General features: G+C 40.6%; 1 protein-coding gene across 1 annotated transcript; it reads right to left on the bottom strand.

Annotated features, from left to right (window-relative positions):
* Positions 1 to 15,159: 15,159 nt before the first annotated feature.
* LOC135477808 (histidine-rich glycoprotein-like) lies at positions 15,160 to 16,152 on the bottom strand. The gene has a single exon (XM_064758012.1). The coding sequence runs from the start codon at positions 16,150 to 16,152 to the stop codon at positions 15,160 to 15,162; it is 993 nt and encodes a 330-aa protein (XP_064614082.1).
* Positions 16,153 to 17,684: the final 1,532 nt, after the last annotated feature.

Below are 17,684 nucleotides of genomic sequence, written 5' to 3'. Positions count from 1 at the left end.
ATTTCTTACTAGTTCTGAACTCAGTTACAGTCGCGTGAACATGTTTCTCAGCATTGCCATAGACAGATTTGAAATCCTGATGATGTTGATGTTCTAAAGTTATGGTGATGTGAACGGTAAAACATTTTTGTTACTTTTTGATGATTTGCATGTACTTGGATATATCCTGCAAAGTAGATGTTGTTTTTTTTTTTTTCTTCTGTGCATCGAGAAACAGACTTACAGGAATGGAGTCACATGAAACTAAATTTGTGTTTGTAGATATTTTGATGCTAATGACTGAGGTAACAGTACGTTCACATGCACAGCCATCTACATGGAAATATGCTTGCATTTATACATCAACTTATAAAGCAAGGTTAAGGCATTTTTTTTTGCATCACTTACAGCATGTTTATTTAAATCAGCCTACTCCTGTCGTATGTGGAAAGGTCTGCCAGCAGCCTGCAGATAGATGTATGTTTCCCCTGGGCTGGGCCCAATTTCTTCTCACCACAATGCTGGCTGCCAATGTATGAGTGAAATATTTTTTGAGTATGGCGTAAAACACCCATGAAGTAAATAAATATATCAGCCTGAAATGTCCCATTCCTGCATGTACATCAAACAATACATGTTATACTCTCATACACTCCTGTGAATTATTGGGCATTTCTGGATATATACATCTTTCAGGGTTCCCAGTCAGTTGGCTGTACAGTATTTGAATTGATTTGACCTTGAAAATAATTGAAAAGGGCATTATTTTGGATATGTCCTTGAAAGTATAACTTTTTGCTTTAATTTCCATTGTTTTAAAACATTACATTATATTTGAAATGAACCAACAAATAAGCTACTGAAGGTTGATCCTGAAGGTACTTTAGAATAGTCCTTGAAATCAGAGGATAAATGGTAACTTATGTCCTTGAAAAGGATATTATGTCCTTGAAAAATGTTTTCTTTCATGAGTGGGAACCCTGATGTACATGAACACACTGTAAAAAAAAAAAGATCTCTGAATACTGGTATATTATATTGTGAGTGTATTATCAGAGTGATAAATGTCAAATAAGAACGGTATAGATGTGGTTTTGAGAACGGGTTTGAAATGCACATGTACAATCTCATCTGCATATACAGTATACGTCTTGGAAAGCAGCTCCTTTTGCTGGGCCCCCATTCCACAACCATAGGCTACAGATTTGAACATGGTCAAGTTGATTCTGCATGTTGCTACTGTGGTAGTGACCGACTTGTTTTTATGTACATTTATGTGCCTGTGGTATTTACCATCTACATAGCCTATGATTATGGTGTGGGAGGGCCACAGCCCATTTTATCTGTAAGCATTTTATATCATACTTTAACGCCTATATTTTAACCTTGTCCATGGTACCTGGTACATGTAAAACGTTTAGTTGAAGTTTTTGGTGTACTGTATATGAACATTACCCATGGTATTCATATGCTAACTAGTGGATGTACCCAGTGTGTGGTAAATTCTTCACTTCTAGTGCTTTACTATGTACACATACATGTACAGGAAACAATGTAAACAGCTGAGGTGATCACTATGAGTTCAAGTCCAGCGCATGCTGGCTTCCTCTCTAGCTGTATGTGGGAAAGTCTGCCAGCAACCTGCGATTTGTTGTGCGTTCCCACCGCGCTCTGCTCGGTTCCTCCCACTTTAATGCTAGCCGCCATCGCATAAGTGAAATCTTCTTGAGTACGGCTTTAAACACAAATCAAATAAACCAATAAACAGCAGAGTTCTGAGTGTATCTGCCATGCAAATATAATTTTGGTGTGCAATGTTTTCTACAGAGAGCTGAAAATGTACATTACCTGTAATATTATTAAAGTTTCTAGATGTTGTCCATGATGTAAGTTGATTTTTAGTTTTGAACGTTTTAATCTCTCCACATACTAGAACAAATGATTTCCATCACACTTGTATCTCCACAGTTCTGTTTGTTTTTTTTTCTGCTAAGTTTTTTTTCTTTTCAAAATTTAAACCCACTTTACCAATCGGATTTCTTATTAATTGCATTGCCTTTTTGAACTGCATTGTGAAAACCCAGCGGTTACTTACAAAATACCATATTTTACTAGAAGTTTGATGTATATGTAAGAAGTTTTGTGAAATTGGCCCATGGTGAGAATATTCTTTAGTTTACAAATACATATACTTTCAAGTACATATACTTTCAAGTACACAATGTAGTAAGAAAGTATATGCCCTGTATTTTGTTAGTATATGGCGTATCTTCTGTATATATTGTACATGGCCTTACATTTAAATCGACGCCCTCTACATGTCCAGTTGTCCTTGGTAATATTTCTGTGTGAATTGTATATTGTAGTATTATTTATTTGTTGTAAATGAACATGTCAGTTTTCTTTTCCAGTTTCTGAATACATGTATTTCACGTAGCTCACATTTGTAACAGAAACATGAGGATGAAGAGTTACAAAATACATGATATCCCAAGGAGATCCCCATGTGTTGCTTTGTATGGACTGTTTCAGTGCCTGTAGAAAACTATTCATATCTGCTACATAGTGCACATAGCATATTAAGTTAGTCACAGAGTAAATTTGTGTACAGACCCAGAGTTTCAACGGCAGTGGCTGCTGGCAAGATTTGTGGTGTCACCTTTGCCTAATTTGCGCACAACATTTCGATCCTTCAGCAATTCACTCAGCAAGTGTGAAGTCAATCGGATTAAGGGTTTGAAGGTCAGACATGCATACACACACACACACACACACACACACACACACACACACAGATATATATATATATATATATATATATATATATATTCCTTCCCTGGTAGTTAGATTTCTGTCCAGTTTCCAGTCTTTTTGAGCATGAGAAAGCTATGATTACATGTATGTACAGATAGGAAAACGTGTGACGATCAGTTTTAATCTGAGCCCTGTAACCTTTTGAGCCACACATTATTATCAACTTCATGTACACTTGAAATCATTTGTATAGCTTAGGTTGATGAAAACGACCATAGCAACTACTGTATTTGCACCCAGATTTTGTCCATGACAGGTTTTTTTTTCCTTTTTGAAGAACTATGATAGTTCAGTTGATTTTGAGAAAGGTTTTTTTTTGGTGCCAGGAAGGTAGGGCGATAACCTGCTGGTGGAGAAGTTAACTTAGGCATGGAAAATATTGTATTATTACAATTGTTTGTCTCAAAAATGTGAATTTTGGCCAGGGTTGGATTTTTAGGACAAAGAAACAAACATACACACGTTATACAAACGAATTATAGGTCATAAATTGATAACTGCATTGGTGAGAGACTCCTGGGTCATTACCCTGTGCCAGGTCCCCACACCTTAATAAAGAAAAGTTTTTTTTTTTCCCTAGCTCCGTACACGTCCCAGTCGCCTGAATAGACTATCACAGTGAGGTCGCGTGCTCGAATCCAGTTCTCGCTGTTTCAGCTGCGAGTTTACGCCAAGAAGTTGACTAGTTGCCAGGCAAATCACTCTACTCCAGGCTATCAGTTCCTCCACAGCCATAAACCGGACCGCCGTCATATAAGTGGAAAATTCTTAAGCACGGCGATGAAAACCAATCAATCATTCAATGAGATGAGCTGTTATACATCCCAAACTGTCACTTCCAGTTGTTAATCAAATGGCAATTACATGTATGAGGTACATAAGTACAGATATTGCTATGGTACAATAATTAACTCATTCCATCTCATAGAATCATATCATAGAGTATTGCACGTACACGACGACACCTCCTTGATAAGGCACATTTCGCCCAAGCACGTGTAACTGACAGACCCGAAATCAAGCCACAGCCAAGCGGCCTCAATGGCCAGTCACATTTTGCCGGTTACGTGTTACTAACCTACCGGTACGTCAACCCACAGCCAAGACACATTGGCCAGACACATTTCCCTGGTGACGTGGGATTATCGGACCGGAAGTCAAGCCACATCCACGTGGCCTGAATGGTCAGACACACTTCGCCGGTTACGTGTTTACTGACGGTCCGGCCGTCAAGCCATAACCACGCGGCATCATTGGTCAATCACCTTTCACTGGGTAACCTGGTCACAAAACAGGCAAAGTATATCATCCATATCTTGTGGTTAGAACGAATGCACTCTACTTGGACAGTTAGTACAATGACAATATTCCAGGAGTATCTAAAAAATGTGTCCATTAATCAGAAGAATAATGGACCGCCAGTACTGACAGCTTTAGTTCAGAGTTTACACACATTCATATCTGTCCACCGGTGTATTTGTTAGATTGAATTTGGTTTTTGTAACGTCATCTTCATTAATCTTCCACTTATATGCCCTGGTTAAAACGCCGAGACCTGAGTTAAATTACTGAGGAAATTTCCCTCGTGTGACTAATACTTCATGAGTAAAGATATAACCACCGCATTGGCGGAAGACAAGTGATCTTCAATGAAGGTTTACAGAATGCTCAAACGACCACATGAGCGTCGTTAGCCACTTATCGCTAAGGCTCTATGAGCAGTGAGAGGGAGGGAATATACTAGCGATCTATTAGGTAATGCAATTTGCCACGAATGGCTGAATATATGCGGTAATAAACATACGCAACGCCTGGTGTTCACCGAAAGGAGGGTTATTAGCCCTTTCCTTCGCCCAGGATTCGAGTTTCCTTGAGTTATTTACCGAATGACAGAAAGCCTCTGTATTGCTGTCTAAATTATTGAAATTACCGGGGTTAGTTCCCGAGTTTTTCCGGGCAGTATTCGCCGTTAGGAAATGATCAGGCTCCGGTTGGGTTACACATGATGCGTTCTGCGAGCTTACACGGTGTAATGCTCCCCAGGAATTCGATATTCGCGCTGCGTTGGCAAACCCGAAAGCCACTCAAGTCAGGAGTGGAGAGAGGCAATGTGCTTGCTGCAGCGAGGCATACGTGCATGCATCCACAATCATACCAGTGGCATTTGCCGCTTTTTTAAAATGAATATCGATCAAATGTAAAATTGAGATTGTAATAAAACGGAGATGAAGGTTTCGTTGACATATTTAACGACTTTGTTGGGGTGAGGGAGAAAGGGGCTGGAATCGGGAACGTTTTTTTTTTTTTGATGTAAAATTGATGTAAGGAATGGTTGACTCGCGTCGCTGGTTGGATACTATAGGGGTTATAACGGATTTCTCGTCTTGATGTCCCGGCAGGATCTGACTCAGAGGACGACTCTAATTACGGATTCGTTATACGTAATGATCAATTAACCTTACACATGGTCCGATGCCCCGGGAATGATATCCAGCCCGACCCTGATAATGACGCAGGAAACAAGCATATTGTTGCTTGTAGCGTTTTTTTTTTCTCACTCCTGTACCATTAGTATTAGAATCACATAAATCTATAGCGTCTTCTAGACATTCGCATCCAGATGGCCATCTTGACGGCGCCAAGCAAGAGTTTCTTAATCAGTTTACGGAAATGCTCTTCATCTGGAAAGATGGGTAAATGAAACAGTTGAGTTTTTTTGGAAATGGAGTTTTTAGGATGTGTTCACTTGCACTTTAAGTGGTATTGATAAATTTGCCTGGCGGAGGAATCTGCTCGTGACCTTCTGAGAAAGCCCGTGTATACATGCAGGCTTTCATAACTTTCATTTTATCACTGACTTCCTCCTTGATGTTCTCTGCGTTTGCCCATCGGCCCCAGGTCAATGGTGTTTGCAGGTTCGAATCCAGTTCTAGTTACGTCGGATGCGGATATCCGGTTCCCTCCATTTGTAAACCTAACCGCCGGTGTGAAAGTGAAAAACCCTTGAGCATACTTGTGCAGCGTTTGTCAGTAATGGAATAAAATAATTAATCAAACAAAGATTTTGTATCTTTGAAGGCAATGCTGTCTCCAAACCATCATAATGTTGTGTTCGTTTTTTTGAGTATGATGCCAAACATTGTGTCACTATCCAAACTGAAATACCTGTGAACAGCCTGAACACGCCTATGGCATGTTATCAAATGTCAGTTCGAGCTAGACTTCCACTATATATAGTCTTCACTTGAAGACACTGGCATCGCTTTAAGGCACGTCTATGTCAGAGCTATTGGTTCCGTTTAGATTCGCACAGGAGATCCCCAAAATTTACCGATGTAATGTAATGGTGTTAATCTAGTGAGACTGAGTGGTTGGCGGCTCTTAAGTGGCCCTCTAAGTTGTCTGGCGTTCGAGGTTACACTTGACTTCCAACAACATAACGTACATATTGATCTCGCTGTACAGTTAGAATATTTGCACGTCACACATGGGGGAGTTCGTCAGTGGTTTTCTCCGGGTTTAAGCACCCCCAAATTCTGGTCCCTTTACTTTGCTTTTAAGTGAATGATAAAGTATCAGTGTTCTGACAATACAGCATTTTGATCAGTTATATGGACCATTGATGTATAATCTATCACTACTAACGCCATTATCATTTTTCACGTAACTCGGCTTACACATAGGAGTGCTAGGATGTGTGTAATTTGCAATTATTTAAGCGTTTACAAGAACTGCAAGAATAAAGACCTGACTGAGGTAAATTAACAAGAGGCCTTATTTCACCGGTTGTCACACTGTCGTCACTGCATCGGGCAATCTGATTAAATCTGGTTTAATCTTATATACTGTGTAGTTGTTTTTATACACACTCTTCTGTGAGTGAAGGATTCTTCAATATTCCGGTTTTCTCCACCTGAGTTCTTCTATAAGTGAAGGATTCTTCAATATTCCGGTTTTCTCTACTCGAGGTCTTCTATAAGTGAAGGATTCTTCAATACTCCGGTTTTCTCCTCCCGAGGTCTTCTATAAGTGAAGGATTCTTCAATACTCCGGTTTTCTCCTCCCGAGGTCTTCTATAAGTGAAAGATTCTTCAATACTCCGGTTTTCTCCTCCCGAGCTCTTCTATAAGTGAAGGATTCTTCAATACTCCGGTTTTCTCCTCCCGAGCTCTTCTATAAGTGAAGGATTCTTCAATTCTCCAGTTTTCTCTACCCGAGGTCTTCTATAAGTGAAGGATTCTGCAATACTTCAGTTTTCTCCTCCCGAGGTCTTCTATAAGTGAAGGATTCTTCAATACTCCAGTTTTCTCTACCCGGGGTCTTCTATAAGTGAAGCATTCTTCAATATTCCGGTTTTCTCCTCCCGAGGTCTTCCATAAGAGAAACATTCTTCAATACGGCGTTAATAAAATTGTGATATTGGACAGCCCTATGTGTCGAGGGTGTGCAGCTATAGATCCTGGGACTTTAATCAACGTTAAACATTAGGTTAGGTTAATGTTTTGCCTTTGGTTGATTAAGGAGGTGACAGTGTGTCACCGTGGCATTTCGGCTTTGATCACACTCTGTCAACATCATAGGAAATCGATTCAACAAATACCTATCGGACATGGAACAAGAGCACTGCAAAGAGAGACGAACAGTTTTGGAAACGCCCCGAATGCATTATTTGCCCAGGGCCTTGATGAGGAACTCGTTGGCGTCGATTTCAGTCCAGCAATACGTGCTCCTTACTGAACGTGAGAAAGGTTCAAATTCCTCGACGGCACCATTATATTTATTTGGACAGTAATGTAAGGCGTATTGTAGCATTTGTAAAGCACTGTCTAAAATGAGATGATTTGAGTAAACGTCATATAAATTATATTGACTTAAAAACTAGTCTACCGTGTACAGCCTACTCTATCACACGTCTTTACTCAAACTTTGTTGAATTGTTCAGTGAGTATAATATAGAAGACAACAGCGTAGAGAGTAAAACTAGAACAGCTTCGACACTCGGCAAAAAGATCACTCTTAACTGGTGAAATAGGGCCCCTTATCAGTTGGTGACAACACTCCTGTTGGTAAATGTGGGCATAACCGTGCCGTCTAATTCTGCCTAATCCTATTTATGCCTTTATGCACAGTCACGTGACTGAGACGCCTGCATTTGTATTCGATCTGGACATTATTCACGGACAACGAAAACATGACTTCTGGACTCCCTGACTCCTTGGGTGACATCCATGTTCCCTACGCTCATCAGATGTCTATCTGTTGGACACTGTAATTAAGCTCACGCGTGCGAAAACAGTAAGCTGGTCGAAAATCACCCACGACATCGTTTTGAAATGCTGTAGTTTACTCTGTATTAAAGGATACATGTAAAGTTTCTATAAAACGAAGAGTATGGTTTTAAGTGAAAAGTGAAGAAATGTAAGACAAAAGAATCACATTTTTAATAAACCTTCTATTTTATGCATGTTTTCTCTCAGTGGTCGGAAATATTCGGAAATGACATCGTCAGCTTCTAGGCACTAATTTGGGCTCTTCCCCCAGCAAAATTCTTTTGACAGCTATCACCACTGACGTCATCACAGCAGGCTATTTAATTTCCGGATTGACCCCTGTGGCCTCAGGAAAACTGTACTTCACGGACATTTTCACTCTCCAAGAAGAAAACTGAGACGCTGCTTTTGTACTTTTATAGGTTAGGCCACATCGTATACGCGAAATTAACAAATAAAAACCAAGTGCTTCCCGTATCTTGCAATACATGTATGCCCAAAATCTGACCGGATATTTTGCCGGATTGTCTGCCAGAGAAATAACTGGAAACAGAATGACAAAATAACCCTGCTTGTTGGGACATTCATAAAAGTAGCATTTACTCCATCATATGGTTTTCCCGATGCAAACCTCCCATGAAATTTAGGCTCTATACTTATTTCTATTATCGAGGATATTATCACACGATAAAAAAAAAATCCAGGTTTTTACGGATTTGTGGTGTTGAACGAATCAGAAGAAACCAGTCAGTTCTGGTTAAAGGATTTAGCGGTTTGAACAGAATCATTTGAAAATCAGGCTACCAAAAACAGCAAAAGGATAGGCTGGACATAGTCTGGTTGTACCTGAACCACTATTTGAAGTGGCCAAGTACTACCAGACTAAAGCTGGAGAGTGATACCATCATCACCGGAAATATTGTGCACTGGCCTTAAATTGCTAAACGAAAGTGTTATAGATCGTAGCACTTCCGGAGATAATACATATAACATTATGTTATGGACAACACGATATCCCATTACACCAACGAAAATATTCTGTTATACTAACAGAACAAGTATGTTAAATATAACATAACAATTTGTAGCAATAATATAATCTATTTTGTCATAACACATACTGGTATAGTAAACATAGTGTTCTGTCAATATGGCAAATTATAGTTTGTAGAGTGTGTAGGCTTTTTTTGGCTTTTTTGTGGTTTTCGCTTCAGGTATGAATCAGACCTTATGTTTTTTATTTAATTCGATAACCTCTTTTGGGGTTTGTTAAAGTTTTGAACCATTGGCAATGAAACCAGGCACTACACGTATTAGCAAACGGTGACGATCTGATGCATGGACTCGATGAACAGCTCGGTCTATAGTGAAAGCCTGATGCAAAGCATACATGTCATGTTTGACGCACATGTATTATCGGATGGAATGGAACGATTATTCATTTCAAGAGTTTAATAAAACTTGCCGTTATTAACCTTTGTCATTGGTCAGTGGCCGTAAACATTCGATCCACTGACCTGCATTGAGTGCCATGGTTGCTTAGTGAATAAGAGTAGCACTTTAAAGAAAATCTCATTACTGGCGAATCTCGACATGAGGAGAATGGCATCAAAACCATACATAAAATCAGGGTCCCTTTCTGAAGCATTGTATAAAAGCTGCTATAGTGACAAATGACTGCAGATAATATTTTCGTTAATAATAGCCCCCCCCCCCTAGTAATTGGTATTTTTATGACGTTTGTTATTGCATATCACGCTTGATAAGGACAGATGCTTTAAAATGCTGCAGGGGCATATCGCGAAAGGGGTGGTCAGAAGAACAGCGAATGTGGCTATTTTGTTTTCAACATGCGTAGAGATTAGGCGCCTACACAATGTTTCTGCAAGGTCCCTCATCAACGATGAGGTACAAATATTTGATATTTTGCCCTTGTGAATGACGATTCTGGGTATCCAAACAAATTTTTTTTATATTTTCTATTTGATTGGAGTTTTACACCGTTCACTTATTCGACGGTGGGTAGCGTTACAGTGGGAGGAAACATGGAAGAGCCAGGGGGAAACCCACGACCATATGCAGGTTTCTGCAAGATCTCACGTACGACTGGAGCGGAAGCCAGCAGGAGCTGGACTTGAACTCACAAGCATCGCATTGTTGTGAGTCTCCTTGATCATAGTGTTGCACTAAAGACATTCGTATATCAGTCGTCAACCATAATGAAAGCTCCGGGTCAAGGAATGCAAGACCAGTTTCCAAAACATCGCTCCAACATAAACCTCAGAAACACTTTAAAGTAATATAAAAATATGTACATATATTAAGAAATTTGACCGAATTCATGTAAAGTTTTCAATGCTATAAAAAAACAATGGAAGACGACATTTGAACCCACATGGTCAAAGACAAGCATTATTTGGAACCTCGCTGGTTCTTTCCACAAAAGCCTAGGTCTCTCGCCCAAGGCGATCCCCCTGAGACCCGTGACGTCACAGGTGGTTGTTTACATGGTACAGTCATTGCCGTCGTACGCGTGACCTGTGACGTCACAGGTGGTTGATTGCATGGTACAGTCATTTTCCGTGGTACTCGTGAAAAATTCTTCAGTACGACGTTAAACAATAATCAGTGTCAATTTTGACAGTTATATAAATTACAAACTTTAAAAAAAAAGAGTTGGAAAATTAACCAAAGATTGTTATCGAAACAAGCTATGCCAAAATTAGAGGAACTTTTTGGAGGCGCAACTCTCAACCTCGGCATGAAATACACATCGATCTTAGTGACAGATGGCCTGGGTCTTAAATTATTGTTCGTGTAATTGCATCGCAAAACCATTACATCCTAAATCACTGAGTCAGGACTGTCGTATAATGATGTCTCATAATCTTCCAGATATCTCTCTCATTATACGGTTATAATTAAAGTCCAGGCCCCTAGTAGCTAGGCTATGTCCAAAGTCATTTAAACAAAGGCATTTATCCAGATAAAACACCAATATGTGTGTTTGACCTAATTATGTGCCTCTAATAACGAATGTTATATCAAACCAAAAATGTTCCGTTATCAGTGATATCCTTTCTTGAATTTTTGGACAGGGGAAATAATTTGGTAATTGATTGACACATGGGGCTCGTGGTGTCGGTCTTTGGTAGGGAATTTGAGGGTTCCCTCATAAATCGTGGGATCTTTGATACAGTAAGCGGTCTACGCTGCTTTTGTAGCTGTTAGCACTGTCGAGCATCCAATCAATCCATTCAGTGCGCAAGTCTGTACGTCACACGTGAGAAAGTTGATCCGTAAATTTCAAGAGCTTAATGGTTTATCCGGGGCATTCTGATCTCCTTCACCCATAAAATGATCGCCATCGTGAGTGGCGTTAAACAATAAAATAAATAATTAAATAAAATAAACAAAGTAAACAAAATAAATAAGTAAATAATATAAATAAATAATAGATAAATGAACCAATCTTATCAATCCTACAAGTGACTTGCATCATGTTCGCAGTTTAGCAGTTATGGTCAAAATCCTCGCTTTAGCTACACCGGTCCTTTATATATGGTTTATGTATTTGATTGATGGATGACCCACGAGCTCTAATATAATTTTTATCGCTTTATCGACGGTGGAATGGTTTATGGGTTGAGGAACCAAGCTCAAGGGTACACCATGTCTCTCTCCGGATATCTGGCAAACCTCATGCATTAACTCTTTGGATTCGACATGTGTATATCTGCAGAGAGTGTGACAAGTAAGCCAACGTGGAATTGGAGTTAAGCTTCTGACAATATATAGAAATCTGAATCTACGACTGAACTGTAGCATCGTCAAAAACATCACTTATATCTAATACGACGCTTGTCCTCCAACGTTATTTTAATAGCTTATACTTCGGGCACTGGTCCAGTTTTTTTCACCCATGAAAATGGATGCCGTCACAAGTGAGCATATAAGCCGTCACATGTTAGCATATAAACCGTCACATGTTAGCATATAAGTCGTCACATGTTAGCATATAAGTCGTCACATGTTAGCATATAAGCCGACATATGTTAGCATGTAAGTCGTCACATGTTAGCATATAAGCCGACATATGATAGCATATAAGCTGTCACATTAGCATGTAAGCCGTCACATGTTAGCATATCGGCCGTCACATGTTAGTATATTTATTTATTTGATTGGTGTTTTACGCCGCACTCAAGGATATGGTGGGAAACCGGGCAGAGCCCGGGGGAAACCCACGACCATCCGCAGGTTGCTGGGAGACATTCCCACGTACGGCCGGAGAGGAAGCCAGCATGAGCTGGACTTGAACTCACAGCGACCCATTGGTGAGGGACTCCTGGGTCATTACGCTGCGCTAGCGCGCTAACCGACTGAGCCACGGAGGCCCCTCATGTTAGTATATAAGCGGTCACATGTTAGCATATAAGCTGTCGTATAAGCATATAAGCCGTCACATGTTATTATATAAGCCGTCGTATAATCAAATAAATTGTCACTTTTTGGCATATAAGCCGACACATGTTAGCATATAAGCTGTCATACAAGTAAGGAAGTTGAACAGATCCGTCTGTGAGTTAACTGCCCAATGCAGCTGGCTTACTCCAGACACTCTCCGGTTTCTCTTATAAAGAGAAATATTCTCGCCTGGACCCCAACCCATACAAAAGCAACATGGATAAACCACAGTTTTGGCATGGATCGTGTTGTATTGTAGACGACCAGAATCAAGACTGGATGGAATGCCCATGCGTAGAATGCCTTAGAACTCTCAGCAGGGCTACACTGATAATCTGCCCCGGGGCGTGACTTGTTACGACAGATCTGGGCCACGCAACAACATCGATTGACTTGGTTGCGAGGTGGTGCCCCAAGGGGTTGACTTGGCTGCCCAGGGATTGCGTTATGCACTCAGGGATTGACAGAGCAAGGTTTCGGGGAATACATTCCACGACATTCTCTGCAGATCTGCAGGAAACTCGTTGAAGCGCCGAAGTCTGCCATAGGCCAAGCTCCTTAGCATGTAACTCGATTTGTGGATTGTCATGTGTTGCGAGTTGTTAAGATGCGCTGCATAACTATGCACTGATAAACTATTGAAATTTGGTTTGAAACAAGAGGCTGTGTGGACTGCTTTTTGGGTTCATATACGAACTGACAAACATAAAAGTGAAAGATATAATAAATGTCCTCCCCATGCTTGTAAAGATGATCAGAACGGAAGAAGGCAATTCCTTCATTGCTTGACATTATAAAGAAAAATGTTGTACGTGCAATCCACTATCTCTCCACTCGAGAGAAAATGTTACTGTTGCAGCGAACAAATCGAATTTGAAGAAATTAATACTATAACGTCCATGTAGAGGAGCAAAACACCGCTACAACCACAGTGGCAATTTCGGCGAATTCAATAACGACCTACGCTCTAAATGAGCTATTTGAAAAAAAAGCCAGTTCCTTCTCAAATAAAGTAGTGGTACCTTTCCGTCATAACGGAAAATACGACTTTTCTGGATTCTAAAATGATGTTAATAGAGAGAAATTTTCAGTTGTAGGCGGCTAAATTGCTTTATATCTAAGAACTGTTAGTTGTAGGCGACAAAGCTGTCTTATATCCAGAAACTGTCAGTTGTAGACGGTTAAATTGCAGTATATACAGAAACTGTCAGATGGAGCCGACTAAACAACCTTGTATACAATATCTCTCAGTCGTAGGCGGTTGAATTTGTTTATATACAGGAACTATCAGTCGTATTCGGCTAATTTGCTGTATATACAGGAACTGTCAGTTGTAGGCGGCTAAATTGCTTAATGTCCAAGAACTGTTGGTTGCAGCCGACTTTTATATACAGGAGATGTCAGCTGTAGACAGTTAAATTGCTTTATATACATGAGTTGTCAATTGGAAATGGTTACAATTGCTTTGTATGCAGGAACTGTCAGATGGAGGCGACTAAACAACTTTGCTGTATGTTAAAGTCGGTTAAATTGGATTATGTAAAGGAACTGTCAGTTGTAGGCGGCTAAATGACTTTATGTACAGTATCTGTCAGTCGCAGGCGGTTGAATTGCATTATATAGATGACTTCAAAGTGTTAATTGTTAGTTAGGCCTAAGAATTTGATCTGTATAGGTCCCTACACGCATCCTGAGTGTCGACATGTAAATGGAATGTTCTTGAGCACGGCGTTAATCATGCAATCAGATTGTCCCTCGAAGCTACTATATTTGATTGCAGGTAAACTCCAAATCACTATTCGGCTTGTCAGACGAAACAACAGGCATATCAAAGAGTTTCTCCCAACCAGTCTGGATGTCAAAAATGGCCAAGTCCAGACATGTATACGGTGTATTGTCTGCACACTGCACGGTCTATAAATAGACTGAGTGGAAGTACCTCGATGGCGAAATTCCAGCCTGGTCATTTGATATCGCCCTCACTTCCGGTCAAGGCGTGACTCGGCACTAAGTTGTCTAATGACGGGCGGCCGATAACGAGCAGTCGATGGCGAGCGTGTTTAACAGTCCTGACTGGAAATAGATATTGTTCATCTTAATGGAATGTTTTGTTTGGGTTGGGTAGGATGCTGTGTGAGTAAAGCCATACACTGAAACCGCCTCACAAAATTCAGGCTCGGATCGTTTTATACTTCTCCTCGACACTTGGCAAAATTCCAAATTCTTAAATTTTTCTAGATTTTTTGTTGGAGGCATGTTGACCGAAAGGTCGAGATATCTGTTCGAAGCCTGACGCTGAGTTCACTGGATCGAAACCCGGAATGGTTTTCCGCACTAGAACCTGCGCTATACACACAAAATATACATGTAAATAATAAATAACGGTAACACGGTTTCTTGAGCTGAGGAGAAGTAACTGACTAGCCCAGATTTGAGGAAGGGCAAAAAAAAAATTATAATAATAATTATAATGAAAAATGAAAAATTTTGCAGGCGTGAAGTTTAACCTCCAGGGTGTACAGTGTTACGTAATGAACAATTCCACCGTAACGTCTTAATTTAAACACAAAGGGGAACAATGTTGGCAATGTTGGCAATGTCGGCAATGCGGCCCTTAGTCCAGAGGCAATCACGTGTCAAATGTAGCCACATGATTAGAAAGGCTAAATCTGAATGAGAGCAACAGAATAACTGAAGTGTGATCGTGAACATGATGGTACATGTGGTGGTGCACATAATGGTACACCTGATCGTGCACATGATGGTACATACGATCGTGCGTATGATGGTACACGTCATCGTGCAGTTGATGGTACACTTGATCGTGCACATAATGGTACACGTGATCGTGCACATAATGGTACACATGATTACGCACATAGCCGTATATGCGATCACCAAAATGATCGCACAAATACGTCCAATCGTACATATGACCGTGCAGATGATGGTACACATGATTACGCACATGAATGTACAAATAATTGTACACATGATGGTACACATAGTCGTGCACATGATGGTACACATGATGGTGCACATGACGGTACACATGATGGTACACATGATGGAGCAGATGGCGGTACACATGATGGGGCAGATGATGGTACGCATGTTCATGCAAATGATGGTACACATGGTTGTGCATATGAACACGCACATGGTCGTGCACATGATGGTACACATGATGGCACTCATAATCGTGCAGATGATGGTACACATGGTCGTGCACATAATCACGCTCATGATCGTGCTCATGATGGTACACATGATCATACACATGTGTGTACACGTGGTCGTGCACATGACGGTACACATGATCGTGCACTTGATGGTATACATGATCGTGCAGGTGATGATAAAGATGAACGTGCACATGACGGTACACATGATCGTGCACTTGATGGTATACATGATCGTGCAGGTGATGATAAAGATGAACGTGCACATGACGGTACACATGATCGTGCACTTGATGGTATACATGATCGTGCAGGTGATGATAAAGATGAACGTGCACATGATGGTACACATAATCGTGCAGATGATGGTACACATGATTATGTACATAATTGCACACATAATCGTATGTGCGATCACGAAAATGATGGCACACGTACATGTAATCGTACACAAGGACACGCACATGATTGTATACATGGTCGTACACATTAGCAAGCACATCATAAACATTATCGCAAGATTGATCGTTTACATAGTCGTGGACATTATCGTGTATATGATCACAAACATGATCGTGCACATGATCACAAACACATGATCACAAACATGATCATGCCCTTGATCAGAAACACATGATCGTGCACATGATAACAAACACATGCTCGTGCACATGATCACAAACATGATCGTGCACATGATCACAAACATGATCGTGCACATGATAACAAACACATGATCGTGCCCATGATCAGATACACATGATCGTGCACATGATCACAAACATGCTCGTGCACATGATCACAAACATGATCGTGCACATGATCAGAAACACGATAGTGCACATGATCCCAAGCACGATCTCAAACAGGATCGTGCACATCATGCAGATGCACGATGAGGTCATTTTCATTCAAGAATTATAAACGAGGTTTTAGCCGTCAACAATATTGTTTGCTTAATTACAGCTGGTTTATTAGAGTTCACCAGAAAATCACCCGTATGCTCGTTTCAAAGACAACCCGTCTCATGGAAATTTATTGCCATCCTTAAAAAATCCATGGCATCCAATAAATCAACGAGCCAGCTGAATATGATTGATGTACGAGTTAATGTTGACGCAAAACTTTCATTTATTACGGAAATTATCGATGTTGTCCGAACTGATACCGGCCAATATACCCATCCACGTTCCGGGGCCTAGTCCGAAGGTCGCTATTTAATACGTTATTAGACCACGTCTCAGCTGTTTTTTCGCATATCCGTTGCTGGGAAGCGTTACGACTTTTCTCCAAGCTGTCATTAAATGATATTGATTGTGCAGACGTCAACAGACTCAGTGCTTTATGACAATTCCAGTCGAGATGTCATGCACGGCGTCAAAGGCGTAATCCTGCAGGGATTCCATGTATTTGAATATGCAGAACAGCTGCCAAGCTTTCGGTTTGCTAAACAAAATCAGGTCAAATCGACCGGGTCACATTCCACTACAAGATTTTCATGGCGCAAGAGTGCAATCTGCTTGTGCGAATTATTAATAAAACCTCGCCGGGGGATGGTATTCCATAATACCCTCCCTTTAATTCGTCTATCGTGTGGGCTTGAACATCGCTTTTTGTATTATTTCAACCGTTTCGTGACAGTGATGCTTTCCAGCAGTCTGGTGCCAAACCCTTTATAGTGCTGCCTCATAGAACGTCACGCCCAAGAATCTGATATGACACTCTACCCTACTCAGCCACTCAGTCACTCAGTATAACCCAGGACCTACCGGTGTTTGCGGTGTCAAGGCGTGATATTACTCAGGATTGAACGCCGTGCCTCCAGCGCGTAATGCAGACAGTCTAACCCTATCACTAGTTCAGTTCATTATCCAATGAAAGATTTCTGCTCTAATGAACATAGTGAAATCCTGATTCTTTATGAACTGTGAAAATTCTTGGATTTATTTAGTCTGATTTGTTTTTACACCGT

Source organism: Liolophura sinensis, chromosome 11 (genome assembly GCF_032854445.1).
Source record: "Liolophura sinensis isolate JHLJ2023 chromosome 11, CUHK_Ljap_v2, whole genome shotgun sequence".
Taxonomy (NCBI): domain Eukaryota; kingdom Metazoa; phylum Mollusca; class Polyplacophora; order Chitonida; family Chitonidae; genus Liolophura; species Liolophura sinensis.
The sequence above is the reverse complement of the archived record's forward strand: the minus strand, read 5'-3'. Positions and strand labels throughout refer to the sequence as shown.